Source organism: Elephantulus edwardii, unplaced genomic scaffold, assembly GCF_000299155.1.
Source record: "Elephantulus edwardii isolate Elephantulus edwardi_28Jun2011 unplaced genomic scaffold, EleEdw1.0 scaffold00342, whole genome shotgun sequence".
Lineage (NCBI taxonomy): Eukaryota > Metazoa > Chordata > Mammalia > Macroscelidea > Macroscelididae > Elephantulus > Elephantulus edwardii.
Window position 1 is genome coordinate 2,143,435 of NW_006400092.1, and position 18,824 is coordinate 2,162,258.

Sequence of the window (18,824 nt, forward strand, 5' to 3'; positions counted from 1 at the left end):
TCGCTGCCACAGGGTCTCAAGAGTCATATCCACTCACCCGCTGTGGGTTTCTCTTCCCCAGCTAGGTGCAGCCACCTGGATATGCATGTGAACAGTCTTCCACAGACTCACCCAACCCCTGAAACTACAGAACAAAGTAGTTTATTCAGGAAAACCTGAGTCTTGAGTCTCTTCACACACTTGTATGATCTTGATCGGTTACTGATTACTTAGTGCCTGAGCTTTAATTTCCTTAATGTTAAAAAAAAATGATAAGAATGCCTACCCTCCCCTTAGAATTGTGATTGGGATTAAATAAGATAAAATAGGCGAAACCCAGTGCACTGGCCTTCTACAGTCGTCATTTCCCTGCTTGTATCGTTTCTTCACAACACCCACTTGCACCCACAGGGTTGGGTGGGAGGACACTTCCACGTTCTTACCTTGATCTGGGAGGTGGCGGAGTTCGCTCCCATGGACACCCAGCTCCTTTATGTAGCAGAAATCTTGGGAGACCCCAGCGGATGCTGCTGCTTCTCGGTTCTGGAAGATTTTTTTCAAAATACAAGGAGTAGATTGGAATTTCTGGGGTGAAGGTGTCTTGCTTAGGCCCAGGAGTTGGAGAAGGACATGTTCTTGAAATTGAATTGGTTGACCCAAAGCCAGGGTTAGGAGACTGCCAAGAACTAAAAGGTGAAAAAAAGGCATGGCCTCAGATTGAAAACCGATGTTTAGGATTGGAAGCGCTCTAGAGACGGACTATGCTGCAGTGCCGGCTAGCAGGCGCTCACTAATTTATCTGATTTAAGATAATCAAGTGTGAATTGCTCTCTTCCCAGCTCCTCCAAAGCAATTGGATGTGACAAGAAGTAAATTTTCTTACTTCCTTTAACACTACTCTTCAAGGAAAATTTGCAAAACAAAGATCACTAATGCATAGACATAAACTCCACCACAATCTGTTTGTCAGAGAGGGTGGAAAGGAGACACACATTTATTAATTAACATTTATTGAGCAGCTATTATGTGCAAGGCATTGAGACAAGTTGTAGGAATAGTCTTTTTTTTTTTTTCTTGTTGTGTACCGTCCAATCGGATCCGACTGGCACAGGAGGAGGTTGCCCCGCCTTCTCCAGCAGAGCATCTAGTGGATTGAATGAACCTCGTGCCTTCTGGATTGCAATGCGGAATATTCTAATAAATAATTCATAGTCTAATTAAATGGGAATAGAAATACATTTCTTATACAGATATATCCACATTGGTATGAAAAACCAAGCCAAGGAGGAAGAATTCCAAAGCGGCCTAGAATTTTGTTCATTTGTCTTTGCCTTTTCTGGTTGTCAGACTGAGTTTGGAGATGATGTTGGCAAAGTGACTTAACTTGCATTCCAGTTTTTTAAACTGAAGATAAAATTTCTAATTAAGCATAGGAATGAGATAAATTCAGATTTAACTCAATTTGTAGGATCTGTTTGAAGTACTTTGCACAATGCCTACCTATTAAGCACAAGGTGGCACAGGATAGGTCAGGGTTCAGATCTCTTGTTCATATTGTCGCTATAAGTCATACTCCACGGCACTTAACAACTGTTCATTGAAGAGATAGCTGCAGGACTGAAGGAGATATTTTTTTAATGAGACTATCACACATTCAAAGCTGAGAGAACCATGTGTGGAAAGGCACAGAAGAGATTGAAATATAGCAGCATTTAGCAATTTCTGTGCATGCATGTGTGTTTAAAGTTAAGGTTTTAAAAGCAAAGGTTTTTAAATACTATGACAGGTAAAGCTGAAAATCAGTTATTCGTTGGTTTCAACTCTTTTATTTTTACGGGAAATTTTATTTTTGTTGTTGTTATATATTGCTTTGCATACAAGTTTCAACTCTTCAGCAATGAGTTTGACAGGCATTTTTGAGGTAGAAGAATCAGTTTATATTTAAAACTGATAGTTTTCAAATTTTGAAAATGAAGACTTTATCACAACACATTGTTTAATATCACCTTTTAAAAGAACTAGGGAGCCCTGGAATATAGTCTGAAGAGAGATGTGCTGCTAACCAAAAGCCTGCCTATGCTTCGCTGTCGAAGAAAGATTATTCTTTAATAATAATAATCACACCCTCCAGTGTGATTTCAATCCACTTCTGAAATGTCTGCAGAGTCAGCTGTGAGTTAGTAAGTTCTGGCTTGACATCATTGACTGAATTTTTTACTAGTAAGAACTTGTTTTCTCCAAGGGAAAAACAGAGTGTTATATCTAGTATACATAGTTAACCATTATCTACAGGATAAATTATTAGCTTGGCATATAAGGATTTTCTTGATCCAGTACCTATATTCCTAGTTAGTGTTATTTCCACCCACTAATTGCCATTTAGGATTCAGTTGGGGGCACAAGTGGTTAAGTAGCAATGTTATATGCGATTAGAGATTTTAGACCCTCTCACAAGAAAGATTTAATGAGTTACTTCTGAAATATCAATTGTTAAAAACCCTGTGGAGCTCAGTTCTACTCAGAATTGACTCAATGAGAATGATCTTTACTTTTTGATCATCTTCCAAGCTTATGCCCAGTAAGAGAAAATGAGCTCATTTTCTCTCAAATCTTTTCACAGGCTAAATTAAAACATTTCTGTGCACTGCAAAGACTTTCTTGACTTCCTGAAGCAGATTTGGATGCTGCTTCTCCTTCTTCCACAGAGCCTTAAGTGGCCATCCATGACTGCATCTCCCTCTGTTTGCCTACCTTCCTTCCAGACTCTTTTTTGAGGTTCAGAAATATACCTTTTTTTTTTTTAAAAAAAATTATCTTTTTGTCTAATTATCTCCATTCCCAAGGAAAATATCTGACAACTAGCTGTCATGCAGTAAGCATTGTGTAAGTGAATGAATTCGGTATTTCCTCAGATGTCACACTTTTGGATAAGCCAGATTTCTCCATTCTCATTGTTCCTATCTTCTCCTACATGTATCCTAGTTAACACGTTTAAATCACTCTACAATCAACTGAATCTTTATTTGACATTCCTGACTGGAAGGCAAAATCAGACTAGCTGTGTTTGAATTCTAGACCCAGTTTGAATGCTAGTTGTGTAGGCAAGTCACTCACCTGTAAGATAAGACTTTCTTTACTAGATTACCTCAAACATCTCAGGGGATAATGTGTATGTAATGCTCAGGATAACAGCGCTAAATGGTGAGCACTTAACTGTTATTATTCTTTTCCTTATTTCTTATTTGAAGAGATTTCAAGTTTATCAAGGGGAAAAAAGGAGGAATTGGAATGCAGTCAATGAGTATACCAAAAATGACACCAAATCAGGAGGCAGAGGATCTGAGTTAATCATAGACCTTTTAATGACCATGTTATCTAGGACAGGTCATCCAGTCTTTTCTGGATGTTCATCTGTGCATGAACATTTTAAATAGAAGGCTTTAAAGGACCTGCTGTTGTTGTGTTTCATTGGGTGGAGCTGACCCATAGCTGACTCACAAGTGGGTTTTCAAAGGCAGTAAATTGCCTGGGAGGAGATCGCCCATCCTTCTGTGGAGCAGATGGTGGATTGAGCTGTGCACCATTGGGATTTTAGTGCAGCTTCTTACAAGTAGGCCGATAATCCTTTTGGTCTTAATTTTCTTATCTATACAATCATAGGTTGAGTTTTATTGTCTTTAGAGGTCCTACAAACAAAAACATTGCAATTCTGTACTTTTAGCTAAAATTGGAAAACAAAAAATGAAGCTGTGATAGCCTCCAGTTCCCAAGAAAGATGACCCAACAGAGTGTGGAAATTATCGAACAACATCATTAATATCACATGCAAGCAAGATTCTGCTGAAAATGATCCAAAAATATTTGGAGCAATATGTCAACAGAGAACTGCCAGGCTGGATTTAGAAGAGGTTGTGGTAGTAGGGATATTATAGCTAATGTTAGATGGATCTTGGCAGAAAGCAGAGAATACCAGAAGAATATCTATCTGTGTTTCATTGACTATGCACAAGCCTTTTTTTAAATTGTGAAAATGCTTATAAAAATGGTGTATTTGTTGCATGAAAATGATTGTTATTACATACTTAGTGATGCAACTAAAATTGAGAAAACAATGACCATTGCACAAATGCATCTTATCAATTTTGTTTCTTTTGTAAAATATTCTTTGTTCTTACATTGAACATATGAACATATTCTCTTGTAGTTTAGATGGTAGTACCCAGTTCTGGTGCTCCTAATTTATTTATTTATTTTTTTACATTTTATTTTAATAAATTTAATGAACATTTACAGAGATTTTGGATTTCCATTCACTCATTCTTTCCCTGCCCAGCCCTCTCCCCCACCCCTCAGTTCACTCCTCTCTTTGAAAAGTAAAAGAAACACTCCCTCCCTGGCACTCAATCCCCCCACACCCCTCCCATTACCCCAAGTACGTTCCACTATGCAACCTTAATTGTGGACTCTTGTGATAACCATAATACCCTATCATACATCGCTTTTAAATTATTCTCTCCCTCATCTGTTTCATTGCAGTATACACAATTTATCCAGTTTTTCTCAGTCTTACTCCAACCCTGATATGAGTCCCATTTTACAGCAGTGGCACCATGTAATATTTGTCCTTTTGCAACTGAGATACTTCGCTCAGCATAATGTCCTCCAGCGTCACCCATTTTTAATAATATTGCACGAGTTCCTTGTTTTTTAATGCAGCGTAGTATTCCATTGTGTGAATATACAACAGCTTTTCTATCCATTTGTTTGTTGATGGGCAACTGGGTTGTTTCCAACTCCTTGCTATTGTGAACAAAGCCTCGATAAACATGGGTGTGCATATATCTGCTTGGATGCCAGTTATGGTCTCTTTGGGGTATATTCCCAGTAGTGGAATTGCTGAGTCAAATGGTATCTCTATTTGCAACTTTTTAAGAAAGTGCCATACCACTTTCCACAATGATTGCACAATTTTACACACCCACCAACAGTTAATAAGGGTTCCAGTTTCTCCATAACCTCGCCAGCATTTGTTGCTTGCTGTTCTGTTAAATTTTGCTATTCTGACTGGGGTGAGATGATATCTCATAGTTGTTTTGATTTGCATCTCTCTTAGAGCTAGGGATTTTGAACATTTCTTCATGTGCTTGTTGGCCATCTGAATGTCTTCTTTGGTGAAGTGTCTGTTCATATCCTGTGCCCATTTTTCAATTGGATTATTTACCTTTATCTTGTTGTGGTGCTCAAGTATTTTATAAATTCTAGATATAAGTCCCTTATCTGACATGTCATTACCAAATACTTTTTCCCAGTCTGTGGTGTCCCTTTTTACCCTGTTGGAGAATTTTTTGGATTTGCATAGGAATTTGATTCTTAGAAGGTACCATTCATCTATTTTATCTTCTCCTGGTTGTAGATATGCAAAAGTATTTGACTGTGTGGCTCACAACAAGCTATGGCTGACTCTGAGAAAAATGGGAATCCAGAAAGAACATTTGATTGTGCTAATGTGAAACCTATACTTGGACTAAGAGGCAGTCATCAGAACAGAGCAAGGAGACACTACATGGTTCAAAATCAAGAAGGGGGTTCGTCAGTGATGTATTCTGTCTCCATACCTTTTCAAGCTGTATGCAGAACAGATCATCCAAGACACTGGGCTCTACGAGGAGGAATGTGGCATCAGGATTGGTGGAAGAGTCATCAACAACCTGTGTTATGCACATGACACAACCCTGCTTGCTGAAACTGAGGAGGACCTGAAGCTCTGGCTTCAACATGGATTGAAGCTCAACATCAAGAAAACAAAGATTCTCACCATTGGGCGAATTGGCAGCATCAGTATGGATGGTGAAGAGATTGAGACAGTTAACAGTTTTAGTTTACTTGGTTCTACAGTCAACACTCTTTGTAACAGCAGCCAGGAAATAAAGAGATGAATTGTATTGGGAAAGTCAGCTGTGAGAGACCTCTCAAGGGTACTGAAGAGCAACGACGTCAGGGTCAAGACTAAGGTGGGCCTGATCCAGGCTATAGTCTTCACAATTATGTGCTATGCGTTGGAGAGTTGGAGAGTTGGACAGTGAATAGGGATGATAGAAAGAGAATTGATGCCTTTGAGTTGTGGAGCTGGAGAAGAGTGTTGAATATACCATGGACTGCTAGGAGAATAAACAGGTTTATTCTGGAGAGGGTGTAGCCAGAAAGCTTCTTGGAGTCAATGATTCTGAAGCTTTGTCTGACATACTTTGGGCATGTTGCAAGGAGGGACTTGGAGACGGACATCATGTTTGGGACAGTGGAAGAATGGCGCAGGAGAGGAAGACCCTCGATGAGATGGCTCAGTTCTGTGATTGGAGTGGTGGGAATGAATGTGTTTGAGACGGTGAGGTTGGCACAGGATAGAATGGCATTTAGGGCTCTTGTACATAGGGTCGCTATGAGTCACGAGCAACTCTATGGCACATAACAACAACAACTTCAGGAGAGGGGAGGAAAATAAGTGTCAATAGCCCAAGGTTAATTCCCATAAAGTGAAGGTCAAACACATCTCCTTTCACCTCGCTTTTTTGTTGTTTTCTTTTAACCAGGTATTTTCTCTTTAGCCTTTTGACTTGGCCTCTGCCCTTCTCAGGTAAATGTTACAAAATTCTGTCAACAGTTTCATCTTGCTTGGATCCAAACTAACACTTTTTTTAAAAAAAATATTTTATTTTATTATTTTTACATGTGTGTGTACCATCAAATCGGATCTGACTGGTATAGGAGGAGATTGCGCCTCCTTCTTCTGCAGAGCATCTGGTCGATTTGAGCCGTGTACCTCTGATATTGCAGTATAGCTTCTTGCCACTAGGCCACCAGAGCTCCCTTATAACTAACAGTTTTGGTAGCAGCAGTCAGAAAATAAGAAGATGCTTTGCACTGGAAAAATCTGCAATTAGGGACCTTTCCAAATTATTGAGGAGTTGTGATGTCAGTTTGAAGACTAAGGTGCATCTGATTCAAGCCATAATCTTTCTGATTACTAGCTATGCATCTGAGAGCTGGACAATGAATAAAGATGATAGAAAAAAAAATCATGCCTTTGAACTGCTGTGTTGGAGAAGAACACTGAACATCCCATGGACAGCCAAGAGAACAAACAGTTATGTCTCAGAGAGGATGCAGCTGGAGTGCACTTTGGAGGTGAGAATGAGGCTTCGCCTTACATACTTTGGACATGTTGCTAGGAGGTGCTATTCCTTGGAGAAGGACATGATACTGGGAGGGTTGGTGAAGGAGAGGAAGACCCACAGCCAGGTGGACTGACATGGTGACTGTTGCTATGGGCTTTTGTTTGTCAGGAAGTGTGAGGATGGCATAGGATAAAGGAGGGATCAGATCTTTTGTTCATAGGGTCACTATGAGTTATGCTTGACTCAGTGGCACCTAACACCACCACCACCACCACCACCACCACCACCACCACTAAGTCCCACAGATTAAATCTACTCTGAGACATAGTATTGGGCAAGATGACACTCATTTCTTTGGCTCAAAGGTTAGCAAACCTACTTCTATTATGAGCCCACTTAGTTAGGTATCCCACTTTACCAGAAGCCTCCTGCTAGAAGGCCCTCAACTCCCTTACTCTGTGGGTTAGTCAGCACTCCCACTGGAGCTGCTTTGCTCTGTGAGTTAGAAAGCCCCTATTCCACACAATTCTCCTGGTTGTTACTCCTGTTCTCTCTGCTACCACTTCTCACTGTTCAAACCTTCTCTGGTATTACAGTTCTCTATTTACTGGGTCTAGGAGAGTCTCAGCACAGGATACTAGGTTCTCTGTTTCTGTTTCATCTTGATGGTAATGAAGTTTCCCCTCTTCTGCTTCTGGGATTGGCTCACTTTAAGTCTTGTGGAATGAAAAAACTGATGAATGATCTTTTAAAAAATTTTTTTTTGTTATATTAATTTATTTACAAAAGGTAAATATTTTGTTTTCCAGAACAGATTCTTCCAATTTCCCTCACCCTACGCATTAAATTGTACAACATCATGATTAATACCCCTCCCCCTTTTTTATCAGTTTTCATATAATAACTCCTGTACATTATATTTAATTCATATAGTGGATAAAAAGTGATGCTACCAAGCCAAAGGTAAGTGATTTTAATCTATGGCCCTTAGGTCTGGTTTTAATTGTTTTTGGTTAAACATTCTTCTAAGTGGTATAGCCCTGGTCTGTCCATTTGCTGTACAGAGATAACTCATGGTTGCTGTAATGCTAAATACTGTGACCTTGATGTGTCAAATGTGATAATGGTCACCCATGGTGGACAGTGTTTGGTGGAACTCCCCAATTAAAACAATCTTGGAAGCAGGAATGCCATCCACTTCTGAAATAGCTTGCCTCTGGAAACTCTATGAATTTGGAGAAATGATGAAAGTTACACAATTGTTCAGGTTTTTCATTAATAGGGTCGCTATGAGCCTCCTACAACTTGATGGCACTTAATAACAACAACATCTTGTGTTTTACACAATCTTTCATTTACATTGGGCTTCATGCAATAATTCATGTGCATTCTATTTTATATTTTTTCCAGTAATTTTTTTACTTAAATAGCATTCAGTTTATTACAAATATTTAGTATTGGCTTCCTATATTTCCCTCTTTTGTTTTTATCATAATTATGTTATCATCTAGATGAGCATTATTTTATAATTTTTAAAAAATTGGTTTGCTTACAAAACTTATATACATTGTTTCACACTATTTTTAATTCAGACTATTCTTCATTCACATTGTGTTTCATACAATATTTCTTATTGTTGTTGTTGTTATGTGCTGTCGAGTCGTTTGCGACTCATAGCGACCCTATGCACAACAGCCCTAAACCCTGCTCTATCCTGCGCCAACCGCACCGCCTCTGACACACCCATCCCGATTACCCCAGGCACCGAATCAATCCATCTCATAGAGGGTCTTCCCCTCCTGTGCTGTCCCTCCACCCTCCCAAGCATGATGTCCCTCACCAAGGACCCGTCCCTCCTGGCAACATGTCCAAAGTATGTCAGAAGAAGCCCCAGAATCCTTGCCTCCAAGGAGTAGCTTGGTTTAATCCTCTCCAAGATGAATCTGTTTGTTTTCCTGGCAGTCCATGGTACATTCAGTACCCTTCTCCAGTGGCAAGAAGGTGTACTGCAATCCCAGAGGTGCACGGTTCAAATCCACCAGATGCTCTGCTGGAGAAGGAGGAACAATCTCCTCCTGTACCAGTCAGATCTGATTTGATGGTACACACACACACACACACACACAATATTTCTTATATGTTTAAAAAAAAAACAATCACCATTAGACCTTGTCCATCATTACCCTTTTTGCCCACATGTTTCCCATTTGCTTCTTCCCCTCCCTCCACCCACCAAACTGTGCAGCCCTGTGGTTTCATCCTTATCAATCCCTACCTCTTTGCTCCCCCTCCCTTCTCTTGAGTTCCTGTAAATGTTTTACTAGTTATTCTTCTAATTTTACAATAATGTTTTTATATAGTATTTGTCCTTTTGAGCCTGCTTTAGTTCACTCAGCAAAATGCTCAAGCCTCTCCTAAGTTATATAGTATTTTTTTTAAATCTTTGCTTCTGAGTGCTGCACAGTATTCCGTTGTGTGAATGTACCACAATTTCTCAATTAATTCAGTTGTGGTTGGACATTTAGGCTGTTTCCATGTTCTTGCGATGATGAATAATGCTGCTATGAACATCGGTATACAAATATCTGTTTATGTCTCAATTCTAATTTCCATGGAGTTTATTCCTAGTAGTAGTTCCTATTCTATGAACTTTGATAAATAGTTGTAGAAGAGCTTCAGGCCTTTTGTTCAGAGTCGCTGAGTTCGGCTTGACTTAAAGACAATCAATAACAAAAACATATCCAAGTTTGATCCCAGTTTGTCTCTAATGAACTTTTTTATTTGGAGCTTTACTATATAAAGGTTCTTTTCAGTAATTCACTATACTAAACCTTTTAGCTGGTGTCTGATTATTTTGTACTCTGAAGGGTGGTATTACTTTAACATGTGAGATCTGACCTTGAACTGACCTTTTGTGATGAGAACTGACCCAATTCCAAGTGGCTAGGAATAGAGAAGTAAAGAAGGGTATCTCTTTTATCTTTGTGCAGATGTTCTTCCTCTATTTCAATTACTTAAAAAAGCATCTGCTGAGACAATAGGCTATAGCAGGCTTTGACAGTTTCAGCAGCAGGAACTAGCGAGTTTAGAACAGTGCTCTCAAACTGTGTGCAGAAATAGGCTCCTTCGAGCCCTAGAAGTTGGGCAGCTTCTCAGAAACACTAAACTTTGAATTAACTCATCTTCCCCTTTTGCTTCTTGAGCTTTTCAAACAATATTATAATACATTTTTTTGTTATAAATTCTGTGTTTTAAATACTTATCATAGTTACGTTTCCTTGTCTGCTGACTTAAAGGAGAGAAAGAAACAACCCATAATTACTGCAGATATAGGTGAAGTAGGAATAGACAGAGGGCCAGAGAAAGAGAAGACCCTCGACAAGAGGAATTGACGCAGTTACTGTAACAGTGGGCTCTAACATGTTTGACATCAAGAAGACGATACAGGTTAGGTTCAAGGTTCTGCTGCTCCTATATGGCATTGCTACAAGTCATAGTCGGCTAGAGGGCACAAACCATTAAGAACCTTCAGGAACCATGAGAGTGACCCTTGTATGACCTTCTGGAGAGCAGCCATCTTGAAATAGGAGAAGAACTATAGTACATGTCTAGATACAAAGTAAGAAAACATAAAAATGTAAAGTAGTCCATTTATGACTAAGTACTAACCAGATGGACATCATCTTGAAAGAGGGAAACTTACCTGTCCTGTGATGATTAAGCAGATGTCTGGAAAGACGTCATCATGGAGACCAGGTGCTGATACAGTGTAGTGTAGTCTGAACAGAATTGGACTCTAATCCAAAGGTATATTCTCTTTGGCAGTTCAAATGTGCCAGCAAAACTCCTCACAAGAATGATGTACAGTAATTTATTGCTTCTGAAATCCTGCTGGAAAGTCAGCTGTAGGTTGATCCTATCTCTGTGGCAAAGAATGAGTGAGTGTGTAAGTTTCTAAAGTACTTTTTTACTCCTAAAAGAGCTGAATAAATAATGCTTCCCAATACCTTAACTCTAACCTACAAATAACTCCTTCAAAACCCTGCCATGTGGATGATAGGGACAGAGTAGCCACCTTTGCATTACAGAGCCTATAAAGTTTTTTAAAAGGCTATGTAAAAAACAAACAAACAAACAAACAACAAAAAACCAAATCTATATACCCGCTTTGGGAACTTAATTCTTAACCTCTCTTGATATCCTTTGTCTTCAGCTCTGTTATTCATTAATATCAGGTGATTGCTTACCTTCCCTTGGGATAAGACATTGTTCTTTATAAATTAACTTCCTGAAAACCTGGTCTGAAGTGAGACCAGTTTCAGTTCCTGCATATAAGCAAAACCACCACTTGTGTCCAACAACCGACCTTTGCAAACTGAAAGTAAAACTACCTAATGGACAATGAAATTGAACTGGAAGACAGCCCATGTGCATCATTCCATAAGTGATGACTAGCACTACAGAATCCTGCTTCCACCTTGAGGAGCCAACTGCACATGTTACACCAGAAGGCCTAAGGCTCCTTAAATGCCAATCAGGGCAGTAGGACGAGTCCTGCTATCTGATTGTCCGCCTGACCTCTTCAGCATTTCACCCCTTATAAAACCCAAAATACACCCTCTGTATGGAGTATGTAGCACCTCTGCGGGAGACCATTTGGCCAGTATCCTTCCCGTAGAAACAATCTGAATCTACAATAGTAGATACAGTACAGAACTTTCAGAGGTTGAATTTTAAAAGAATTCCCTCACTTTTGTGAAATTGGTTCCAACTCAAAGTGAGCCTCCATCAGGTTTCTGAGACTGAAGTTAATAAAGGTCAGGTTCAGCCATCTCCATGCTGACTCCACTTTTTCTTTACACAGTCTAACCAAGGAGCTCTGGTTATATAGTCTATAGGGTGTTGGCATTGCTAATCACAAAGCTGTGTCTCCAGCTGTTCAAATCTACCATCTGCTCCAAGGGAGAAACACAGGCAGTCTTCATTTTTTGCCACAGACAAGCGAGCACTTCTAGGGCTGCATCATAGGTGGAAAAGCCTCAATAGGCATTCCATCAGTTCCTTGGATCTTATTTTTTGTCAATGCCTTTAGTGCAGTTTGAAGTTCTTTCTTCATTACCATTGGTTCTTGATCATATGCTACTTCCTGAAATGATTCTCTGTCAATCAATTCTTTTTGGTACAGTGACTCTGTTTATTCCTTCCATTCTTGTTTTGATGCTTCCTGGATCATTCAAGATTTTACCCCTATAATGCGTTATTACAAGTTAGGGCTTGAATTTGTTCTTTAGTTCTTTCAGTATACTGAAACTTTTTGCTTTCTAACTGCAGCTCTTTGCACATTTCATTGTAATATTTTGCTTTGTCTTTTTGAGTTGTTCTTTGAAATTTTCTGTTCTTGTGCAAAAGGGCAGGGAGCTCTGGTGGCCTGGTGTCAAGAAGCTGTGCTGCAATCCCTAAGGCACACAGTCCTTGGCCACCAGCTGCTCAGCAGGAGAAGGATGAACAATCTCCTGCTGTGCAATTAACTTCCTCTGAAAACCCACGGGAGGGTCAGCAATAAGTCAGTTCTGACTCTGTGGAATAGAACAATAGTGCAATAGTGCAAAAGTGATGTTCTAGTGCAATATTTAGAGTCTCTTCTGATATCCGTTTTTATCTTTTCTTCCTCCTCTGACTTTCCTCCTCGTTTTTCATGAAAAAAATGTGTTTTAATGAAAAAAGAAAAAAACCCAACCCAGTAAAATAGGTAACATGTTTGCTGCAGTAGAAGATGAACTAGGATGAGTAACAGGCACTTGGATGGAATAACAGTAAAAACTATGAGTAGGTAGTGAAAAGTAGGTCTCTTTACCTGCAATCACTATTTCTCTCTCTAGATTATATTTTATTTCCTGGAGAGATACAGTGTGTGTGCGCGTGTGTGTGTGTGTGTGTGTGTGATGTATATATATTTATATATTATGTACATAAATCCACTACCATTGCTGTGAATACAGTGCTATAGTACACATTAGAATGGCCCCATAGGTTTCCAGGGTTGAAAACTTTATAGACACATCTTTTTCCTACAAGCAATTGTTCAATTCAAACAGCTGTCAGTTAGCAGCCAGTGTTTAAACATGTAACCACAAGGGACAACATAATAAATACAATGCAAGTGGTAAATGTATGTATATCTCTATCTCTATATCATCTATATCCATATGCTTTGTACCATAGAGTTGAAAGTGACCCATAGCGGACCCTCCAGTGGGTTTTCAGAGACAGGTGATTACATAGGAAGGGATTGCTCATCCTTCTTTCATGGAGCAGCTGGTGGCCTTGAACCTTGTCCTTTAGGGATTGCAGCACTGCTTCTTGCCACTAGGCCACCAGAGCTCCATGCGTGAGGATGCACAAAAGAGATTGCTCTTGGTCTCAGATCTGGAGCATGATTTTGCTAAATTAATTTTTCCTGGGGAATGCATGCAGCCAGGTATCTTCTCAGGTCCCAAAAGGAACAAACATTCTGAGCTTACCTCAAGGCCTGTAGCAACTAAGCACTACTGTCTGATTAATGCTCATCACGCATATCTGATATTAGCGCTCTGAACTCTGGACCACCTTGAACAAAACGTCATTCTGATAATTCAGATGTAGATGTAGATAAAATGGATACACGACTAGAATTTAGATAGTATGATACACAACTAGACTTGCAGGGTAATCATCAAACAACTTCAAGTCCTCTTTCCAATATCCTGCACATTTTAACTAACATTACATAATTAAAAGGATCTCTGATTTCTTTCAATATGCTCTACAGCTAATCCTCTGGTATCTGAATTCTGTCTCCGCTCATTGCTGTGGAGTAGGAAATGACTCATAGGTGATACTCCTGTGGGTTTGTGAGGCTGTCAGTTAGACAAGTCAAGACTGCCCATCTTTTCCCCTGAGATCTGCAGGTGAGCTAGACCCCTAGGGAGGTGCCACCTTGGAGCTGGCATACAACTCCCTATGGACTTGGCTGTGGGAACTCCAAGTTCTGTCTGCTTTTGTGTACTGTTAAGTTAGATCCAACTCACAGCTGATTCCCCAGTGGGTTTTCAGAACAGTAAATTGTGTAAGAGGCGATTTCTCCTTTTGAGCAGCTAGTGGGTTAGAACCCTGTGCTTTCATGTTGCCTGCAAAATGAATGCCTTACCACTGAGCTACCAAACAGAGCTAACCTTCAAGTTCTGTCTAGGAAACACATATTCACAGATGAAAATAACTTGTGATGTTTAGAAAGTAAATAAAGCCCTTTAACCTATATAATAAAATGTTTGTATTATTGTGTACCATTAGCTGGAACTGACCATAGACCCTCCAATGGGTTTTCAGAGGCAGTAATTGAATGGGGGTGATTGCCCATTCTTCTCCCGTGGAGCAGCTGGTAGGTTCCAACCATGAGCCTTTGGGATTCATGCCCAAATACTTATCCCCACAGCTCCAATGAAAGGCCAAGTAGCACCTCGATTTCAGCATTTTCATGGGCCATTGCACCATCCACCAGATGACATCTTGTCTCTTTCATGGCAGATTTGCACTTCGTCTCCATGGTAGCACCAAACACCAACTCAGGGCCCTGCACCTGGCAGTTAATACTTGCTGGATGATGCATTACTACACTCATTATTGAAACGACTCCTCAAGTGCCGGATAAACTACAAGAGTTATCCGAACCAACAACTTCAGCCAGGGCAGCGTTGGGTGGGATGACACATGTGCCTCCTCCTCTGACTTTTTAATGACCTTTTGCTTTCTTCATGAATGATACCCTTGATATTGCACAACTCATCTGGATTTTGTATATTAATGCTCAATGCCTCAAACCTGTTCTTCATATGGTTTTTAAATTCAGGTGGGATAGATTCAAGGCCATATTTTGGCTCTGTGGATTCATTTTAATTTTCTTTAGCTTCAATTTGAACTTGCACATGAGTAGTTGATGATCTGCTCCATAGTCAGCACCTGGCCTAGTTTTCAGCTGATATTGAGCTTCTCCAATAATTCTTTCCATGTAATCAAGCAACACAATTGCTCTGTAGTCCATCAGGTGAGGTCCATGTATAAACTTGCCATGCATACAATAAAATAATAATCATATAATTGTTTGGTTTTTTTATAAATTTTATTTGTAATGAATAAATCATTGATTGTACAAAACTATCTTATTGTGTCTCCAGTCTCGTTTCTGTTGCCAAGCCTGCATTTTGCAACTGATAGTCCTTCGTCCTTGTTCCCAACTTTAGCATTCCAGTCACCAGTTATTACTGAATCTTCATTGCATGCTTGATTGATTTCAGACTTCAAAGTTGATAGAAGTCTTCTATATCCTCCTCTTTAGCTTTAGTTGTTGGTGAAAAAGATATGAGAAAATTATAGAGCTGAACAGAAGATTTCAAAGGACCACTCATGAAGATAAAGTATTAAAACAAAGTGTGGAAAGAGGTGGAATCAGAAAATCAAAAGGGAAGAATTGTCCAGCATGTCTCAAGCTGAAAGAACTGAAGAATAAAATCAGCCTTAAAAATGCTATGGGAGGGGGGAGGGCTGGGGGGAGAGAAGTACAGCAATGAACAAATGGAAATCCAAAATCTCTGTAAATGTTCATTAAAACTATTAAAATAAAATAAAAATTACCAAAAAAATGCTATGGGCAAAATCTAGAAAGATCTAGAAAGCATCAAAAGAAGATGGAGGGAGTGTCACTAGAAAAAAAAAGAAAAGAACTGACTGACACAGAACCATTTCAGGAAGTAGCATATGGTCAAGAACCAATGTAATAAAGGAAGAAGTCCAAGCTGTTCTAAAAGAATTGACAAAAAATAAGGTCCCAAGAGTTGGTGGAAGACCAGTGGATATATTTAAACCAACAGATGCAGCCCTGGATGTACTCACCACGGTAGGGTGTAACAACAAATCTGGAGGTCAGCTACCTGGCCAACTGATTGAAAGAGATCCGTATTTATTCTTATGCTAAAAAAAAGTGATCTAACAGAATGTGGAAATTATAAAACAATATCACATGCAAGCAAAATCTTGCTGAAAATGATCATAAAATGACTGAAAGAGTATATTCACAGAGAACAGCTGGAAATACAAACTGAGTTTAGCAGAGACCATGACACTAGAGATATCATTGCCAATGTCAGACAGATCTTGGCTGAAAGCAGAGAATACCAGAAGATGTCCATTTGTGTTTTATCGACTATGCAAACACATTTGTCTGTGTGTATCACAACAAATTGTGGTTAACATGGAGAAGGGTGGGAATCCCAGAACACTTAATAATGATTATGATCATGTGAAACCTATACCTACACCAAGAAGCTGTTATCTGAACAGAACAAAAGAACACTGAAAGTTTCAAAATGTTGGGGATGTATACTTTCTCCATATCTTTTCAATCTATATGCTGAACAGAACATTCGAGGCTGGACTTCATAAGGAAGAATATAGCATCAGGATTGGAAGAAGACTCATCAGTAACTTGCATTAAGCAAATGACACAATTTAGTTCACAGGAACTGGGGAGTTGAAGGATTTGCTGCAGAAGGTAAAAAACTGCAGCCTTAATATCGATTATATATCTCAACATCAAGAAAAGAAAAATCCTTACCACTGGACCAATAGGGAAGCATCATGATAGGAAAAAGTTTGAAGTTGGTAACAATTTCATCTTTCTTGGATCTACAATTAACTCTTGGCATTTGTTGGACTTGGCGCTTGTGTACAGTTGAGATGGAACCAACTCCAGAGGGTTTTCAGAGTCAGTTAATTGCATGGGCGGAGATTGCTCATCCTCCTCCTGCAGAGCAGCTGTTGAATTTGAACCACATGCTTTTGGGATTGCAGGGCAGCTTCTTGCTGTCAGGGAAAAAAAAATATTGGGAAAAATCTGCTGCCAAGGACCTTTCCAAAATGCTGAACAGCAGTGATGTCAGTTTAGAGACTAAGGTGCACTGGATCCAGGCCATGTCTTTTATGCATCTGAGAGCTGGGCAATAAGTAAGGATGACAGAAGAAGAATCACTTCCTTTGAGTTGTGGTGCTGGAGAAGTATACTGAACATACCATGGACTGCCAAGAGAACAAATAGATCTGTTCTGAAGAGGATCAAACCAGGTTGCTCCTTGAAGGCAAGGATTTTGAAGCTCTGTCTCATATATTTTGAGAATATTTTCAGGACAACCAGTCCTTGGAAAAGAACATCATGCTTGGAAGAGTAGAGAGTCTGTGCAGGAGAGGAAGTCCCTGGCTGAGAAGGATTGACATAATGACTATGGCAATGAACTCAGGTGTGTCAGAGATGGTAAGATTGGATCAGGATAAGTGATGGCTCAGAATCATTGTTCACATGGTTGCTAAGAGTTGTAGTCAACTCAGTGGTGCATAGCAAAATCAACAGTGCAAAAAGGATAATGACATCTTCCTCACCTAAACAAATAGAGGCAGAGAGAGAGAGTCCGTTTGTTCTTGTGGTCTAGTTTGTAAAGAGTTGCACAGCTGATCCAAAGGTAGCAACTTTCTAGAAGTTCCAATCTATTAGCAATTTCCGTGCATTCCGTTTACAGGGGCACAAAGAATTACCAAATTTGCCTCTCCTGGAAACTGAGAAGAGGTCATATAAGGCAGGGATATGCTAGAATTCTTACATCTTAATCTCTCCCAGGCACTCTAGTTTGGTGGTTATGACTCAAAAATGTTGAAATGAATTTATCATCATTCCAGAGACCATCCTATAAATTAGCACCATCCTATAAGTGTGTGAAGATTTATATTTTCCTATTTGTAGGAAAGCATGCTAAGGTATAAATTATCTATTCATCTGTTGATGGACATTTGGGTTGCTTCTATCTCTTTGCTATTGTGAATAATACTCTCATAAATGTGGGTGTGCATACATGTGTTTGAATTGTGGCTCTGGTTTCTTTCTTTCTTTTCATTTTAATGAAAGTTTACAGAGACTTTAGGTTTCCAGTCATCCATTGTTGCACTTTTCTCCCTGTCCGCCTCTCCCCCAAATTCACTCTTCTCCTTGAAAAGAAAAAGAAAAACTTTTTCATTGTTATGCAATCCCTCCCCCAAGTCCACTTCCACCATGGAGCCCTCACTCTGGACTTCTGTATTGACAAGAATACCCATTCATATATCCCTTTTAAACAGTTCTCTCCCTCATCTGTTTCAATGCAATACACATTATTTCTCCCCTGCTTTTCTGTCTTCCCTCAAACCTGATGTCAGTCCAGTTTTACAAGTCACCCTATGCAATATTTGTCTTTTTTAAAAATTTAATTATTAATTTCAGTGAAAATTTACAGAGACTTTTGTTGCACTTTTCTCCCAGCCCACCCCTCCCTCCCAATACACTAACTAACCTCTTGGAAAAGTAAAAGAAAAATTCTTTCATTGTTTTACAATCCCTCCCCCCAGGTCCACTCCACTATGCAGCCTTCACTCTGGACTCCTGTCATGATAAAAATACCTAATCACATATCCCTTTTAAATAGTTTTCTTCCTCATCTTTTTCAATGCAGTATAAATTATTGAACCCATCTATCCAAGTCTCCCCCCAACCCCGATTTCAGTCCTGTTTTACAACAGTGGCACCATACAGTATTTGTCCTTTTGTGACTGAGATACTTC

General features: G+C 39.5%; 1 protein-coding gene across 1 annotated transcript in view; it reads right to left on the minus strand.

The window, feature by feature from the left end:
• The window catches only part of GDF3 (growth differentiation factor 3), a 113,150-nt gene that overhangs the window by 3,902 nt on the left and 90,424 nt on the right, over positions 1–18,824 (minus strand). The window contains exon 3 of the mRNA XM_006901767.1: positions 423–665. Within this exon, the coding sequence (XP_006901829.1) occupies positions 423–665 (243 nt within the window). The remainder of the gene's footprint in view (positions 1–422; positions 666–18,824) is intronic.